Source organism: Triticum dicoccoides, chromosome 3A (assembly GCF_002162155.2).
Source record: "Triticum dicoccoides isolate Atlit2015 ecotype Zavitan chromosome 3A, WEW_v2.0, whole genome shotgun sequence".
In the NCBI taxonomy this organism is placed as follows: domain Eukaryota; kingdom Viridiplantae; phylum Streptophyta; class Magnoliopsida; order Poales; family Poaceae; genus Triticum; species Triticum dicoccoides.
Window position 1 is genome coordinate 77,211,053 of NC_041384.1, and position 16,426 is coordinate 77,227,478.

Sequence of the window (16,426 nt, forward strand, 5' to 3'; positions counted from 1 at the left end):
GGCTTGATCTGGCTCTGCCATTTTAATTTGATGGTAGCCGGAGTATGCGTCGAGGAAACACAATGAATCGTGTCCTCCGGTGGCGTCGATGATTTGATCGATGCGGGGGAGGGGGAAATGATCCTTTGGGCAGGCCTTGTTAAAGTCCTTAAAATCGACGCACAAGCACCAGGATTTGTCCTTCTTTGGTACCATCACCAGGTTTGCTAGCCAGTCCGGATGTTTTATGTCTCTGATGAATCCGGCCTCCAATAGCTTGGCTAGTTCCTCTCCCATGGCTTGTCTCTTAGGTTCGGAGAAACGCCGAAGATCCTGCTTAACTGGCTTGAATCCTTTTAGGATATTTAGGCTGTGCTCGACCAGCCTGCGTGGGACTCCTGGCATGTCTGAAGGGTGCCAGGCAAAAATGTCCCAGTTCTCGCGTAGGAACTCTCGCAGTGCGGCGTCGACATCAGGGTTTAATTGTGCCCTGACGGAAGCTATTTTTGTAGGGTCCATTGGATGGACTTGGAATTTGGCTATCTCGTCCGCCGGTTTAAAGGAGGTGGACTTGGATCTTTTATCGAGTATCACATCGTCCCTGTTCACCGTGGAGCGCAGCGCACTTAGTTCCTCGGCCGCTAGGGCTTCGGATAGTGCCTCGAGGGCCAGTGCGGCTGTCTTATTTTCGGCGCGGAGTGCTATGTCCGGATCACTAGCAAGAGTGATGATTCTGTTGGGCCCGGATATTTTGAGCTTCATGTACCCGTAATGGGGTATGGCTTGGAAGATTGTAAACGCCTCTCGCCCTAGTAGAGCGTGGCATCCGCTGCTGAATGGGGCCACTTGGAATATAATTTCTTCGGACCTGTAATTATCCGGCGTGCCGAATACCACATCTATTGTGATTTTCCCAGCACAGCGTGCTTCCCGACTGGGGATGATTCCTCTAAAGGTTGTGCTACTTTGCTCAATGCGGCTCCAGTCTATTTCCATCTTTTGAAGAGTTTCCTCATAGACGAGGTTTAATCCGCTGCCGCCGTCCATGAGTACCTTGGTGAGTAGAAAGCCGTCCACGATTGGACTGAGGACCAGTGCGGCTGGTGCTCGGGTTGTTCGGAATTTGGGTTCGTCACTGGCATTGAAGGTAATGGCCGTGTCACTCCAAGGATTTGTTTCTGCTACGTGGCAGATTTCGTCCATGCTGCAGAGTGTTCGCTTGCGTCTATTATTTGACGCGAAGGTCTCAAAGACCGTTAACACCGTATTGTTGTCCACGAGATGGTGCTCTGTAGTATTTGGGAGGAGTAGATCCTCGCCACTTTTGGCCAGCTGCCGGAGTATCCAACATGCTCTAAGGCTGTGCGTTGGTATTGCATCCGATGTACTATGAATTTTGCAGGGTCCGTTGAGCCATCCCTCCAGTACAGTTCCTTGCCCCGTAGAGGGCTTTTGCTTTTTGGTAGTTAACCTAGGTGTATTGTGATAATGCCCCCTTTTATTTCGTACTGGGTTTGTATTCAGGGCCGGATTATCCCAAAATTTTATTTCGGTTTTCCAGGTGCTTTCCATCGCACAGTACTTTCGTACTATGGACACCAAGTCGGCAAAGCGTGTAATTTCGCGGCGACTTATGGCGTTGAGGATTCCCTTGTCCGTGCAATTATTGCAGAAGAATGAAATTGCATCTTCCTCGTGGCAGTCCTTTATCCTGTTCTTGACCAGGAGGAATCTGGCCCAGTAATGGTGTACTGTTTCTTCGGGCTCTTGCCTAATTTGGGATAGATCGCTTATGTTTGGGTGGGTGGGTGGAATTGAGCCCGAATCCTCACCCAATCTGAGACTCAGGGGCCAAGGAGTTTCCGAACTTGGAAGTTTGGATTCTTGGATGTTTTCCGATAAATCTAGCCCTCCGCGGGTATCCGGCTTGGAGGGATTGGGAATCCGGACATAGCTAGTCCTTAAGATAGATGAAGGGTTGCTGCATTGTTCCTCCACCACTGCAACATGATGGGTGACCTAGGGAGAGTTGATCTCTCTCAGATCAGGTTTAGGCCCAATCTGATCGTAGTCTGTAGCGACTCCTAGGGCGGCGATGTGATCCAGGAGCTCGTTCAAGGAAGAGAGCTCCATTGGATCTAACTGCTCGGCGAGTTCCGAGTTGACGTGAAGATTGCTTTCGATGACCCGAGAAGTCATCGTCGGCGCAGCGGCCGAACAGGCGGTCATAAGAAAACCACCTAGCCGGAGAGTTTGGCCGGTAGCCAAAGCTCCTTCAGCAATAGTGTCGTCTTTAAAGACGGGATGAGACATCCTTCCTGGTGGCGACGGCACAGTGGAACTCTCAATGAAAGCACCAATGTCGGTGTCAAAACCGGCGGACCTCGGGTAGGGGGTCCCGAACTGTGCGTCTAGGCCAGATGGTAACAGGAGGCAGGGGACACGATGTTTTACCCAGGTTCGGGCCCTCTTGATGGAGGTAAAATCCTACATCCTGCTTGATTGATATTGATGATATGGGTAGTACAAGAGTAGATCTACCACGAGATTAGAGAGGCTAAACCCTAGAAGCTAGCCTATGGTATGATTGTATTTTATCCTACGGACTAAAACCCTTCGGTTTATATAGACACCGGAGAGGGTTAGGGTTACACAAGGTCGGTTACAAAGGAGGAGATATTCATATCCGTATTGCCTAGCTTGCCTTCCATGCCAAGTAGAGTCCCATCCGGACACGAGACAAAGTCTTCAATCTTGTATCTTCATAGTCCAACAGTCCGGTCAAAGGATATAGTCCGGCTGTCTGGAGACCCCCTAATCCAGGACTCCCTCAGAGAGGGATATAGTTTTTTTTAGAAAAAGCCTTCATGGCTAGCTTTATTAATTTAGATAACACTTACAACATCCGTTAAAAATTTCAAAAGAAAATTTAGAGGATTATCCGACCACACAGTCGGTGGATTACCTTTCACGAAACTAGCTAGCTCATTAGCAACACAATTAAACTCTATATTACAGAAATCTAAGTAGACCTTTCAGAATTCTTTCAGTAACACTCAACAATCATTAAGAATTGGAGCAACAACCAATGAATGGCCTTCATTATTTTTCAGTGCGTCCACCACAATAACGTTATCAGATTGTATAAGGACCTTGCTGCACCCTAGGCTTTGCAAAAATAGTAGACCTTGTCTCATTGCATCAGCCTCTGCGGAGACCACATCAGGGACATGCTCCATCGGTGTTGTACAAACTCCAATGAATCCACCATTGTGATCCCTCACCACAGTTCCACAAGCTCCTAGGCCATCTTCCACAAAAAAGGATGCATTCATGTTCAAAGCTTGAAAACCTGACAATGGCTTTCTCCATTCATTCAAGCGAGTTACCTGGCTGGTTTGTTTAGATGCACGCACAAAATTTAGAGTTAGAGCCAGCAAATATAGAGCAGTTTAGGGTGGAGACTGAACTTGTTCTCCTCTCACCATCTCTCTCCTTTGCCACCATACATACCAGCATGTAGCCGCAACAATATCTGGAATATCCACTACTCCATCATATGTTTTCTGAAATTTAGTATCACAAAGCAGGAACTCAAGAACTGCAGCGCCCGATCGGTCCCCCAAAGCTGCCTCATCTATTATTTCATTCAGGCTGAGTTCCCTCCATATCATCTTCGCTCTGCTGCATGTAAACATAGCATGTCTTACATCTTCGGCTGCACCTTGACACCATGGGCATTCGTCATTTATAGGGATGTGGCGATTTGCTAATGTGCTCCGGAAAGGAATAGAATTATGAAGGCATCTCCAAATAAATATTTTGACCTTGCATGGCATCTTAAGGCTCCAGATTTTCTTCCACACAGGATGGTTCGGGCTACTTGACTGTCGTCCATTAGAGCCAATTTTTTCTCTATACTAATCCTCCCACTCAACATAATAAGCAGACCTTACACTGAATCTACCCGTCTTTGTAAACTGTCATGCAATATAATTGTCCATTTCGTACTGCGGTAATGGGATTCACAGAACTCGTTCAGCATCAATATGCCAAAAATTATCACGGAGCAACTGTTCATCCCAAGTACCAGATATAGGATCAATGAGGTCATTAACGAATGTCAAAACCTGATTACCTCGGATTGTAATGACTCTCCTGGACGGGCTATTAGGAATCCAACAGTCCTCCCATATGTTTATCTTGAGACCATCACCAACTCTCCAAATGTGTCCCTTCTTAAAGGTTTGGATCGGCTTCGTGCATGCGTTCTCTTTCTATTTTGTGGGAAAAAATGCTTCGTGTGTGCATGAAGGTAAGGGCGTGTTTGATTACCTGCATCGTTTTCCCCATTTGCATACTTGTCCCAGTTGGGTTTGGTTGAGCATATGCAGGCAAAAAATCAACATCTGCATGTTGATTGGTTGTCTGCATGTCCTTTCCCTGCATCGTAGCGACGTCTCTATGCACCGCGTTTGGTTGCTCGCATTGTATGTGCTCACACGAATGCATGTTGTTTGGTTACATACGAGCATAGAGTTGTGCTCACCTCGTACCCTACTTGGCGAGCTTACCAATACTACTACACCTTACACACGATCACACTGAGCACACCAACGCCACAAGACCGATGAACTAGATGAAGATGATGAAGTTCTTCAGCCCTACGGTAGATCCACCTTACCAACCTCAACCTTGTTGCATGAATGCTATCGCACATACTAGGAGTAAGCACATTCTCCCCTTCTTCCTAGTCTTAAACCCTCCACTGTGGTTGCTGTCGTTGTACCCTGAAACTTGTTTGTTGCAAGCTTCCCATGAACTGTAAACCCCTGGAACCCTACCTTCGAACACCACATACCACTTGTCCTGGCAATGCAAACGAGCAATAAATTCAAGCAACAAGCATTGGAACACACAAACATCAAGCAATGAAGAACTCTAGGAGCAAGCAATGGAGCAGAAGAGCATTAGTAAGCATGCATGATCATAGCAAGTTCAACCTAGCACTACTTTGGTGCCATCCTACCACCACATCCAAAAGAGGGTGTCATCCTACCACCGCAAGTTCATGATCACCATGAGAGGTTAGTATATACCACCTCACCAAAATATACAGACCATAAGATTGTTTTCAAGCCCTAACTACACAAAATATACATCGTCATCGTCATCATCATTGTCGTCCTTGTCGCCATCGCCGTCAAGGATCATGCATGTCGTCGCCACCAGCAGAAGCAGCACTACTAGTAGTGCTTGCCCAGCCAGGTCCTCAGCCAGAGCACCCTGTGAGCTGCTCCCATGGCAACAAACCCAACACCATGGGCTTTGTTGCCCAGCAGGTGGCTGAGAGCCACCATGAGAGCCTCTGGGCTAAAGCCAATCTGCTCCATGATGGTGCTGTAGAGCTGAGGGTGGACGTCCACACTCTTTCTCTCCCTGATGGCGGTGGCCACCTCCTTCACTGTCTCCGTCATGCTGCTGAAGACGCTCAGCTCCTCCTACTCCATGAAGCCTTCTCGCTTCCTCTTCCTATCAAGCACAGGAACGTGCTCACCATCCTTCTCAGGAGCATCAACGTTGATGGTGTTTGACTCCTGGATGTCTGGATACTCCAGCATCGGCGAGCCCAGCGGCTGACCAGAGCCCATGGCATGCTTGCCGGTTGCCAGCCCGAAGGAGAAGATCTGCTGCATCTGGTGGTAGTTCTGGATAGGGGTGTTGAGGAACTCTGCGTCCTTGGGGTGAGCCTAAGAAGAAATAGGGCAGAGAGGTTAGTTAGTATGGCAATGGTTCATAGGCTTGAACTGCTAGTTTGTTAGAATGGCATGGTTTGTGAGCTAACCGAGACGTGGCCTTGGTAGTGCTCTACCTCCAAAAGGATTGAGCAGGTGTCCTCATCCCATGAAGCATCGCTGTGGTCTCTAAGCTTGGAACCGGTGATACACCTTGCTCTCCACTTCCTCATATGGTTGTACACCTGGGTCGAGGTGACCTCCTATCCACAGAAGTCGACCTGCTTTGCAACAAGGTTCAAGTGCACCTCCTTGAAGCCCTTGTCAGTCCTCACCCCACTAGCTATGATCTCAGACATCTTGTTAAGCACAAAAGTGGAGAGGAACGTCTGCCATTTCATGTTGTTCCCCCTGCCATCCTTCTTCTCCTTTGCATCTGCTTTTTGAGCAGTAGCATGAGCAACAGCATTGGGCTGAGCCAGCACAAATGGAGGAACCATAGGCGGCACCTCGAAAACCTCTGAATCAAGAGGCATCTATTCCATAGGAGGTTGGGAGTCCTCGACGTACGATGATGGGAAGTGGATCTCGGACAGCACGAGGGCCTGACTAAACTCTTGTGTTTGTGTGGTCATGTCCTACAAACGTAAGTGTCACCAACACCACAAGACACTACACATGGATAGTAGGAACTAGCAGTACATCATGGACAGATCAAACTAGCAGTAACACATGCGCACATGGCTGATCTAGTTGAAGATAGACAAGCATACCACAGCTCAACACTGCATAACAGAGCACTAATCATGGATAACAGAGCACTAATCATGGACACATGGATGGTCTTGTTCAACACTTGCACACTAACATACCACCGATCCATCCATGACCACTAGCTACAAACACTTGCCCACATGGAAACAACCCCTAGCACGCACCAAATCCATCACAACTAGCTACTACAACATCACAGTCAAACAGATCGGACGACCTAACCCTAGCACATGGACATCTCTAGCTAGAACTAGTAGAGAGGAGGTGGTGATTGAACTTACAGACGCCATCAAAACGACCACGGAGGAGGTGCCTGGCACGTCGGAGAGGAGGAGGAGTCGACCTGCCGCCGTAGTCAACCGGTGGCCAGAGTAGTTGCGCGGCTTACCTCGTCGTTGAAGTGGATCCGTGCCGGAGGGAAAGCTCGAGAGGGGGGAAATGATGGCAGGAGTTTTGTCGCGACGGTCACCCTCGATATATAGGGCGACCGAATCGGCGGGCGGTGACTCAAATTCGTCCTGCCGCCTTTTCGGAGATGCGCCATCGCTCCCGACATCTCCCTCCCGTACGCGGCGCGGCGTGGCGTTCCCCTCCCCTGCATCGCTCGAGCCTGGCTCATTGGAAACGGCCGATTCGGCCGTTCCTAGTGAGCCTGGCTGAGGGGTGCTTTGAGATTCGTGCTATGCAGGCCAAACTGTAAACACAGGCATCCAAACAGCCTATTTTCATCCCGCGCGGGCCTGACCCGACCTAATGCAGGCTACCAAACGCGTCCTATGTGTTGCGAGCGTGTATATGGTTTTTTAACTGGCGAGCGTGTATACGTGAGAGACCTGCTGCAGGAAGCGGATCAAAGGGAGCCTGGTGCGGCTGGTTCAATGTGCCATGTAGCACTCTTCCTGACCCACCTTGATGCACCGGGCTAAATACGCGATATTTAGCACTAAAAAGAAAATCGGACCCTGTAGCCTGTGCCACAGGGTCAGCCCACTGGGCTCCGCCCCAGTCTATGATCGGTTCGTGACCCCTGGCCGTTGAAGGCGTCCTTGGGGTTATCTCCTAGTTCCTATGGGATGGAGACATGGAGACAAATGGGGTTAGTCTGGATTTTCCTTTTGCTACAATGCAGGTTGAAGTTGATCGTCTTCCCCTGAGATCCCGGACGAGGAAAGCGTAGGAGAGCTGCCGACTTCAACTATCGACCATATCCTATCTCCTCTACCTTTCCAACTATCAATCATATCATATCCCCTCTACCTTTTTGATAGCCCATCTTTTTGTGTCAATAGTCTTTTAGTGGCAGTATCTTTCCCATTACTTGGAAAAAGTGAGCCACCGGTTTAGGTACGCCGGCAATGACCTCTGGTAGTGGCGAGACATGAGTGAGGGAGGAGAGGGTTGTGATGGTGGCAGCTAGGGTTCCTCCGAGTCATTGGATGTGGGTGAGGATCGATACCCAAAAAAACATCACAACTATGGGCGATTAACAACAGACATTTAAAAAAATGGCAGCATGACAACCGCCAATATAACGTTGATATCATTGGTGTGTTTTTTTAAGGAAGGCCATCATGGCTAACTTTATATTGATTTAACAAAGGCATTACATCATCCACAAGTGCCGAAACGAGGCACCCCGGAGGCTCCTCAGTCCAACTAAGAGAGGATTGGAAAGAAATAGCAGGATCTTCCAAAGAGCTTGCCGGCTGGCGGCCTGTACTAGGCTACCCCATCCTAATCCCATTGGAAAGGCAGATAAAACGCATAGTAAGCAAACAATTTGTCAACCCTAAAAAAAGCAAACAATTTTGTCAATTGACGCGTAAAACTGTGAGAGCACCGAGCAAAGCTTCCACATAGTTCACCAAGCCCGAACCAAGGAAACAAATAGCAACTGTAAAGGTTAGGACTCCCCGAAACTATTGTTAACCAGTAATATAACACGGCCTAGTTCGTCTAAAATGACCAGTAAAAACACTACCCTACCCACATGTCGTGTATTTCTTCAGTGTAACTCCCAGACGTTACGAATTCCCTGTCTGTACAACCTGGGATTTATAAACTCGTCGGGGCCTCCACCACGACTGACAACGTAAGTAGAAGTAGAAGTATCAGCACGCAGATTTGACGGGCGGCAGGGCCAGCCCTGGTCCTTTCGCAGATTGTTCCAGCGCCAGCAGCCGCAGCCCGAACTCCAGCCCCTGAAGGAAAGAGGTTCCGATCAGACAAAGATGTACTAATAACAGTGCCTAACCATGGAGAAAGTTGTGTATGGGAGATGGGAACTAACCGGGAGCTCTCCTTGCTTCATGGATCTCGTAACCACCGGCCGCTGCAAGCCTTCCTGCAGCAAATGAACATGACGATGTTAGATCAGAGTGATCTTTTTGCAGACGAAGGCTATGTGGTACAATTCAGCTACCCAAAAATCTACTCCCATGATGATTCAGAGGTTTTTCTAAACAAGTGAGATGCTGTAACAAGTTATTGAGAGGCCCTGTGGTAGCAAGGGTGGTAATTTCTCGTTAGGTTCTTACCAGGCGGTTCGGCAGCATCGCAACATTTGGTTCTATGAATTGGAGGAGATACGACACGCCAGCCAATTGGCAATCCTGTTGATACAATATCGTTAGTCACCACACAGAGAAATGTTATATGCTGGACTCACTCCTGATATCAAGAACTTCGTAAGGGAATCCCTTTGCTAGAAATCACAGCATATAGTTTTTTCCTTTTTCAGTGACAAGTGATAGCAGTGTAGAGCAAATTTCCCACGGTTAAGAAGATCGATGCAATGAAGTGAACATTTATATGTGGAGGAGCCTACCTGCTTGTCTTGAATTGAATCTAACTTTCCATCCTGCAGAAGCAACGCAGTAGTTTACGTTAGCTCAGCTGAAAGACTGGCAATCAATACTGTCCAAATGATTGATCCAATAGAAGCTTACCATATTAAAAGCCAACTTTTTGAGATTTTCCATTTCCGCACCAATGTCCTTGAGTTTCATTCGTGCGCCGGCAACCTGGAAGAAGAAAATGTGATATTTGCGATTATACACAACACACCGAGGTCTTTTTATGCACCAAGTAACTTAAACTGTTTACTTTGTTACAAATCAACCATTACTAAAATAAAGGAACAATTGAAAAAAGTACTTAACACTGCATGGATGACCAAGTCCACTATTCAAATTAAGCTGTGCCATGTGCAGTTACCATTACAACAGAAATTTAGGAAGTACCTCCTCTCTTATTTGTCCAGACATCTCCTTTTGCTTATCCAATTTATCATCCAACCTTTGTATACGCTGTGTCAAGTGCCTTTTAGCAGCCTTCAGATTGAAAGAAAAATGTCAGTACTTGAGAATTAAACAGCCTGCTTAAAATAAAAAGGGAACAATAAAAAAATCGATATTCCACATTTCTCGCATGAAAAGAGAGGCAAATTAGGTACACATTTAAATTGATTAGCCTTTTTAGAATCATATCAACCAGTTTGCAACCCAGATTACCAATGCATTTGATTTGAACAAAACAAATCTTACTATAAATAATAGTCACATAGTTTGAGGAAATACAAGCTCAAGCTCCAAGTTAAATCCAACAAACATATTATGGCAATTTTCTTTGTAAGAAAACACTTCTTTCAAGCTCTTTGCCCTTGCGGACTTCTTTTCTGTTGGAAACAGGTCAGCAGTAGCACAACAATGACTAGTGACTTCTAAGTCAAATATATCTGAGAGCAAATGGGTACATGTATGTATGGTGAGCACCAAAACTGGTATCACATCCATAATTATAACAAGCACGAGTGATGCAATATGCTTTCGAGGCACAAGATAAATGGTAGTGCTCTGCCTCACGAATGTATTAAGCCAAGAAGATTACAACATAACAAATTTGCACAATACAAAGAAGGTATCATTACATAGAAGCACTTCGAAGCACAGAGGACTAATATAGGAATAAAGAAGATGGTGACCATTTTTCCAATCAAATATAACTGGGAAAAGTATTTTATACTTACCGCAAGAGAGTTCTGCACTTGTTCCAAATGCTTTGTCATGCTTGAAACTGCATTAGCCATATTTTGCTTCGTGACGTACATTATGCTAGAAAATGAGATGCCCTGAAAGCGTGCAGATACAAGTAAATATATATGATAAATAAATCAATGTAATGATGATTTGATCAGGACGTAAAAGCTTGAATCAAACCAAGCACTACTAGGCAGATAACCAGGACAGCACAAGACAAAAAAAATATCAAATGTATAAACAAGAAAATGACGCTTTTTATGCATATGTGTGCTGATTGAGAAGGGTATCAAGGTTTAGAAGTTTTTCTTTGCAGGGTAAAAGGGAGTTTATTCCATAGTAACAAGGTTACAATCTGCTAATACAAGATCATGAACAAAGGGGCGTGGCCATTGCAACCAACAAGCGGTGTTACGAGTTGTACAGGCATAATTAGCTAGACAATGTGATACCAACAAGGTTTAGAAGTTAAAACCATATAAAATTTATTAATAAGACAATGAAGAACTCCAGGCACGATTTTGGATAATTGCGAACAATGCGGCAGAACCACCACTTTTAGTTTACTAAAAGAACTAAATGACAATGAATAGTTATAGAACTATGAGTTGGTGTGGTGTACTTGGAATTTACCTTGTAATTGCAGAGTTATGGCACAACTAGTACCCTAATCAAGCCCTACTAATTATCTCTTCACTGTAGACTTGCTCAAGATTTAAAGATATTCAATGTCCATCCTTTTCCTTCGAGCGATTTGAGATGCATAAATTAAATGACGACTAAAATTATAGTTCAAATTTTAGTTTTCACATATACAATGTATTTTCCATGCAGGATTTGTTAAGGAAAATTGTGCATTGCACATGACGGTTGCTAGTGTTTCTCGAGTTGTCGGAAATATTGTTGAAGATTGAAGGCTAACATAAAGTAGATAACACGTACTTTCCACCACATATAGGCATAGCCTGCCGCCCCAGCAGCTGCAGCAGGTGCTATGAAAGCTGATAGAACTGCAAACAGATGAAAAACAAGGGGTTATAAACCATGTAGATGTAAAATGACCAAAACACGAACTAAAAAAAGAATGAACAAAATACAACAGCCAGACTTTAGGCATCAATGAAACATAGGTATTCTACACACTTCTCAATTGCAGTTTTTTAGACTGCTTGTCCCCTGTAATGTTTTTATTTCTGCAATCAAACTGTCATGAACATCAAATATATATTTGTACAATCTGAGAAAAGATGTGTCTGGACTCTGGAATGCAGCATAAGTCAACTGCACTCCACTTCTATTTTGGAAGACATTACTAGTAGACCCTTAATGTTAGCAGCAGTATGGGAACGAGGATATGCCAAGTAATGTTAACCAAGACATGGTTGGATAGTCACAACAGGGAAATTTCAGGGCAGCAGATGAACGCACCTTTGTTGCCAGGGTCGATATGAACAATAGTCTGAGCCATTGACAAATATCGGACCTCCCTAGCAAGCATTTGCAGCTAAAATTGGTAGAAAACATGATTAATCCACTGATATAAACATACTCTGTACGCTAATTTATTTTCAGTGCATCCGGTTACAGTCACCACAACGGCATTATAATACAGAGAGCACACACCTGAAGGCTGAGCGCGGCATTTTCTTCGGCGGCGCTGCCGTCTACTCCTTTCTCGCGCAGAAACTCCTGTGGAAGTGGAAACACCGCCGCCGGCCGGCCGCAGCACATAAAGTCAGAATAGGAATTAGACAAGCGCGCACTCTCGCCGCCGGCCGGTCGACACCGCGAGTCGATGTGACCGGTCGAAGCGAGGTAGCGATGAATAAATTAAGCCAGTGATCGATCGATCGATCTCGCGCGCGCGCACGCACCTGGAAGTCCTTGAGGATGTCGGAGAAGCGGGCGGCGCGGCCGTTGCCGAGGACGATGGGGGCGGCGAAACCTGCGCGCGCGATCGACAGATCCGTCAGCAAAAACAAGCACGGGAAGCTGAGCTCGCGATCGAGATGAAAATAAGACAAGACAGAAGGGTACGCACCGACGCCGGCGAGGAGGACGTAGCGTCCGAGGTGCACCGACGCCGTCGCCATTGCTTCGCGGTGCGGGCGACGAGGCTGGGGAGGGGAGAGCGTCCGGTAGTTTGGCTTGGAGGAGAGGAAACGGTTGTCCAAAGCGGGTCGGTTCGTTTATGTAGGGGGCGCGTCGTTTGGCCGCCTGACTCAGGTTACGGTCCAATCATTTTTTTTTTGTGTTTTTTCTTATCCAGAACCAATTCATTTCATTAAAGCATATCCAATAGATGGTCCAAATGTAAAAATAACTAACCATTTTGTGTGTGTGTTTTTTCTTATCCAGAACCAATTCATTTCATTAGAGCATATCCAATAGATGGTCCAAATGTAAAAATAACTAACTTTTGGACCGTCTGGGGCAAAAAACGATGCTCCAACAGACGGTCCATATGCAAAAAATTTGGACCGCGGCCTCCTCGTAATATAAAATGCAACACCTCGCGATGCAAATATATACCACGAGATGCATCTGGTTCAAAACTAGCCGCCGCCCGTGAACGCCCAACCGCCACTTCACTTCCGTTCCCACCCGCGCTCGTCCGCCCGCCCGCGACACAGCCGGCCGAAATCCGCCGCCGGGACCGCCCAAAACCTCGCCGTCGGCGCCGCCACCACCCCACATCACCGTCGCCGCCCGTCCGTCGCCGAATCGAGTGGTAGCCGGCGCGGGATTCGGCCCCTCCGGCGGTCCGGCTGCCGCGGTAGGCCTCCGCGCGGGTCTTTTGGGCTGCCGCCGACCTCCTCCCGTCGGCCGTGATCCTGTCCACGGCCGTTGCGCCGGCCGCACGACCGCCTCCCCGCGGCCCTCCGCCCGGCTGCCGAACTAGTCTTCGCCGCCCGCCGAGCTCCTCTTGGACGGCCTCCAACCTCATTTCTTATCACCGCCGCCGTCCGCAACCGTCAGCAGCAGCCAATCCAACCGGCGGCCATCTTCTTCCACCGCGCGCACAAGGTGTTCGACGGAATTCCCCAAGGTAAAAAGATGACAAAACTTGATGATTTAACTTGGGATTGGATAGTATGTTTGACGGTGGTTGTGTGCATTATAGATGAGCTCGGTTGACTCCTCTTTCGTGGATGATTCATCGTCGGACGAGGAATTTGATTTGCATGAAGAAGAGGAGATTGCTATGCTAGTGGCCATGCACAAGAGGAAAAAACCGAAGCACGGTGGTTCCGTTTATGGTCGTGCGTTCATTCGGAGAGAACGGATTGATGCGCACAAACGGTTAGTGCGCAACTACTTTGCATCATCACCTGTTTTTTCAGAGAATTACTTTCGACTCTGTTTCAGAATGTCGAAAGACTTGTTCTTTCGCATTTGCAATGAAGTGAAGCAGCATAACCCAGTCTTCGAGCAGAGAAGGAACCGTGCTGGGTTGCTTGGCCATAGCATTGAGCAGAAGGTCGCTGCCGCTTTGCGCATTATGGCATATGGTGTTCCGGCAGATTACATTGATGACAACTTGGCGATGGCAGAGAGCACTTCTATCTTCTATGTCAAGCAATTTGCAATAACTACGGTAGAAGTGTTCAGTCCACAGTATTTGAGAGCACCCAATGCTCAGGACACTCAAAGGCTTTTGGAGATGAACAAAGCTCGAGGTTTTTCCAGGTATGCTTGGGTCTGTGGATTGCATGCATTGGAAATGAAAGAATTGTCCAAAAGCATGGCATGGACAATTCAAGGGTCGTGGGAAGTATGCCACTATCATTCTTGAGGCAGTTGCTGATTATGAAACATGGATTTGGCATGCATATTTTGGTATGCCCGGTTCTTGCAACGACATCAACGTGCTCGACCAGTCACCTCTCTTTGCCAACTTAGCAAATGGAGAAGAACCACCGGTGACCTTCGAAGAAAATGGCCGCACCTACAACTATGGGTACTATCTCGCAGATGGGATCTACCCGAGGTGGAGTACATTCGTCAAGCCGATTGCAAAACCTGAAGGTAAGAAAGAACTTGTCTTTCATAATGCACAAGCGGCGGCTAGAAAAGATGTTGAGAGGGCATTTGGGATTTTGCAATCCCAATTTGCTATTGTGCGAGGACCATCTAGATTTTGGGATCAAAATATCCTTTGGTACATCATGACCGCTTGCGTGATCATGCATAACATGATCATTGAGAACGAGCGTGGAAAACATTTAGATTACAACTTCTATCACTTGATGGTCCTATTAACCCCATGCGAAAAGAACAGTGCATCATACGTTTCATGAAGGTGTACAATGAGATTAGAGACAGCGATGTGCATGACCAACTACAGAAAGATTTGATGAAAGAGCATTGGAAATGGCATGGCGAAAGATCCGCATAGATTCATTATTTGTTTGTTCAAAACTATGTTGTATTTGTGCAAAACTATGTTGTATTTGTGTTTGTGTTGCATCTCCTGGATCTGAAGAACTATGTAATAATTTGATATTGTGGACATGAATTTTTTTAATGTTATTTTCAAATATTTGCAGCTGTACAGTGGCTGGACAGCGGCTGAACAGCAGCCGGGCGGCTGCTGGCCGGTTTTGGACCATGAATTTGGACCATCTATTGGAGTTGCTCTTTTAGACCATGAATTTGGACCATCCGTTGGAGTTGGCCTTTTCTCGGAGCTCCAAAACACACTTTTTGACGGTCCAAAATTTACATCTCCGGTTTTGAACCGTCATAATTTGGACCATCCGTTGGAGTTGGCCTTTTCTCGGAGCTCCAAAACACACTTTTTGACAGTCCAAAATTTACATCTCTGGTTTTGAACCGTCATAATTTGGACCATCTATTGGAGATGCTCTTACTAAACCTGCATAGCAGGATCACTGGCGACCATAGCCTAAAAGAAGTCTGGGACCAGCTCCATCCATAACGAGACAGGAACACCCGCCCTGAGAGCATCTCCAATAAATGGTCCAAAATTTGGCGGTCCAAAACTGGAGATGTAAAATTTGGACCGCCAAAAAGTGTGTTTTGGAGCTTCGAAAAAAGCTCAACTTCAACATATGGTCCAAAAGAGCAACTCCAATAGATGGTCCAAAATGAAGATGTAAATTTCTTAAAACGGCATACTGCTAGTCCATTCAACATAGTTCAAACATCAAATTCAACACAGTTTCATACATGAACTTCAACTACTACTTATTCAAACTACTAGATAAACTACTCCTCATCGTCGGAGCTGCGGAACTACGCCCAGAACTCCTCCTTCGTCGGGTCGTCGCACCCCTCCTCCTCCTCCTCGTCCGAGAAGTCTGCCCAGTCCTCCTCGGAAGAGGACTCCATGGGGATCACCGTCGAGGGACCGGCCTCGTCCTCCTTCTTTGGCCCCTTCTTCTTCTGCTCTGCATCACGCTTCCAGTAGTACTCCAGCTCGGCCTGGACATACTCCGGATGCTCCTGAGAAAACCTCGCCATCGCCTCCTCGTCGGTCTCGCTAGCACTAACGACAACCGACAGCTTCTTCGTCTTCTTCTTCGTCGTCGTGATCTCCTTCATGTTGATGCCCTGCGGCACAAGCATCTCCGCTTCCGCCCGAGTCTCGATCTCTGGGAAGTTGAGGTGCGACCGAGGCCTCTCGGCACGCCACACCGCCACGTCGTAGGCGCGCGGCCTCGTGGGCGGAGGGGTACGTGCCGATCCACCAACGCCTTCCGGCGTCGGAGAACTCCACACCCCAGTTACCGGAGGGCTTCTGCCTCACGCCGAAGAAGTCCGACTTGCCCTTCGGCGCCATCGGAGAGCGGTGGAGCGGCGGCGGCGTGCGGCTGGGGCGGTGGCGGACGGAGCCGGGCGGGGCGGACCTGCGGGGCGGCGGCGGCGTGCGGGGCG

The 16,426-nt window shown here is 47.3% G+C and overlaps 1 protein-coding gene and 1 pseudogene across 1 annotated transcript; both read right to left on the reverse strand.

Annotated features, from left to right (window-relative positions):
* Positions 1-8,387: 8,387 nt before the first annotated feature.
* On the reverse strand, positions 8,388-12,666 carry LOC119271263. Its single transcript, XM_037553159.1, has 12 exons — positions 12,567-12,666; positions 12,400-12,470; positions 12,149-12,214; positions 11,954-12,029; positions 11,468-11,535; positions 10,516-10,617; positions 9,731-9,820; positions 9,437-9,511; positions 9,316-9,348; positions 9,026-9,100; positions 8,779-8,832; positions 8,388-8,689 (listed from the first exon to the last, which is right to left on the reverse strand). Exons 1-12 carry the CDS (start codon positions 12,616-12,618, stop codon positions 8,600-8,602), a joined length of 852 nt encoding a protein of 283 aa, XP_037409056.1. The 5' UTR covers positions 12,619-12,666; the 3' UTR covers positions 8,388-8,599.
* Positions 12,667-15,757: 3,091 nt separating this feature from the next.
* On the reverse strand, positions 15,758-16,331 carry LOC119271984 (annotated as a pseudogene).
* Positions 16,332-16,426: the final 95 nt, after the last annotated feature.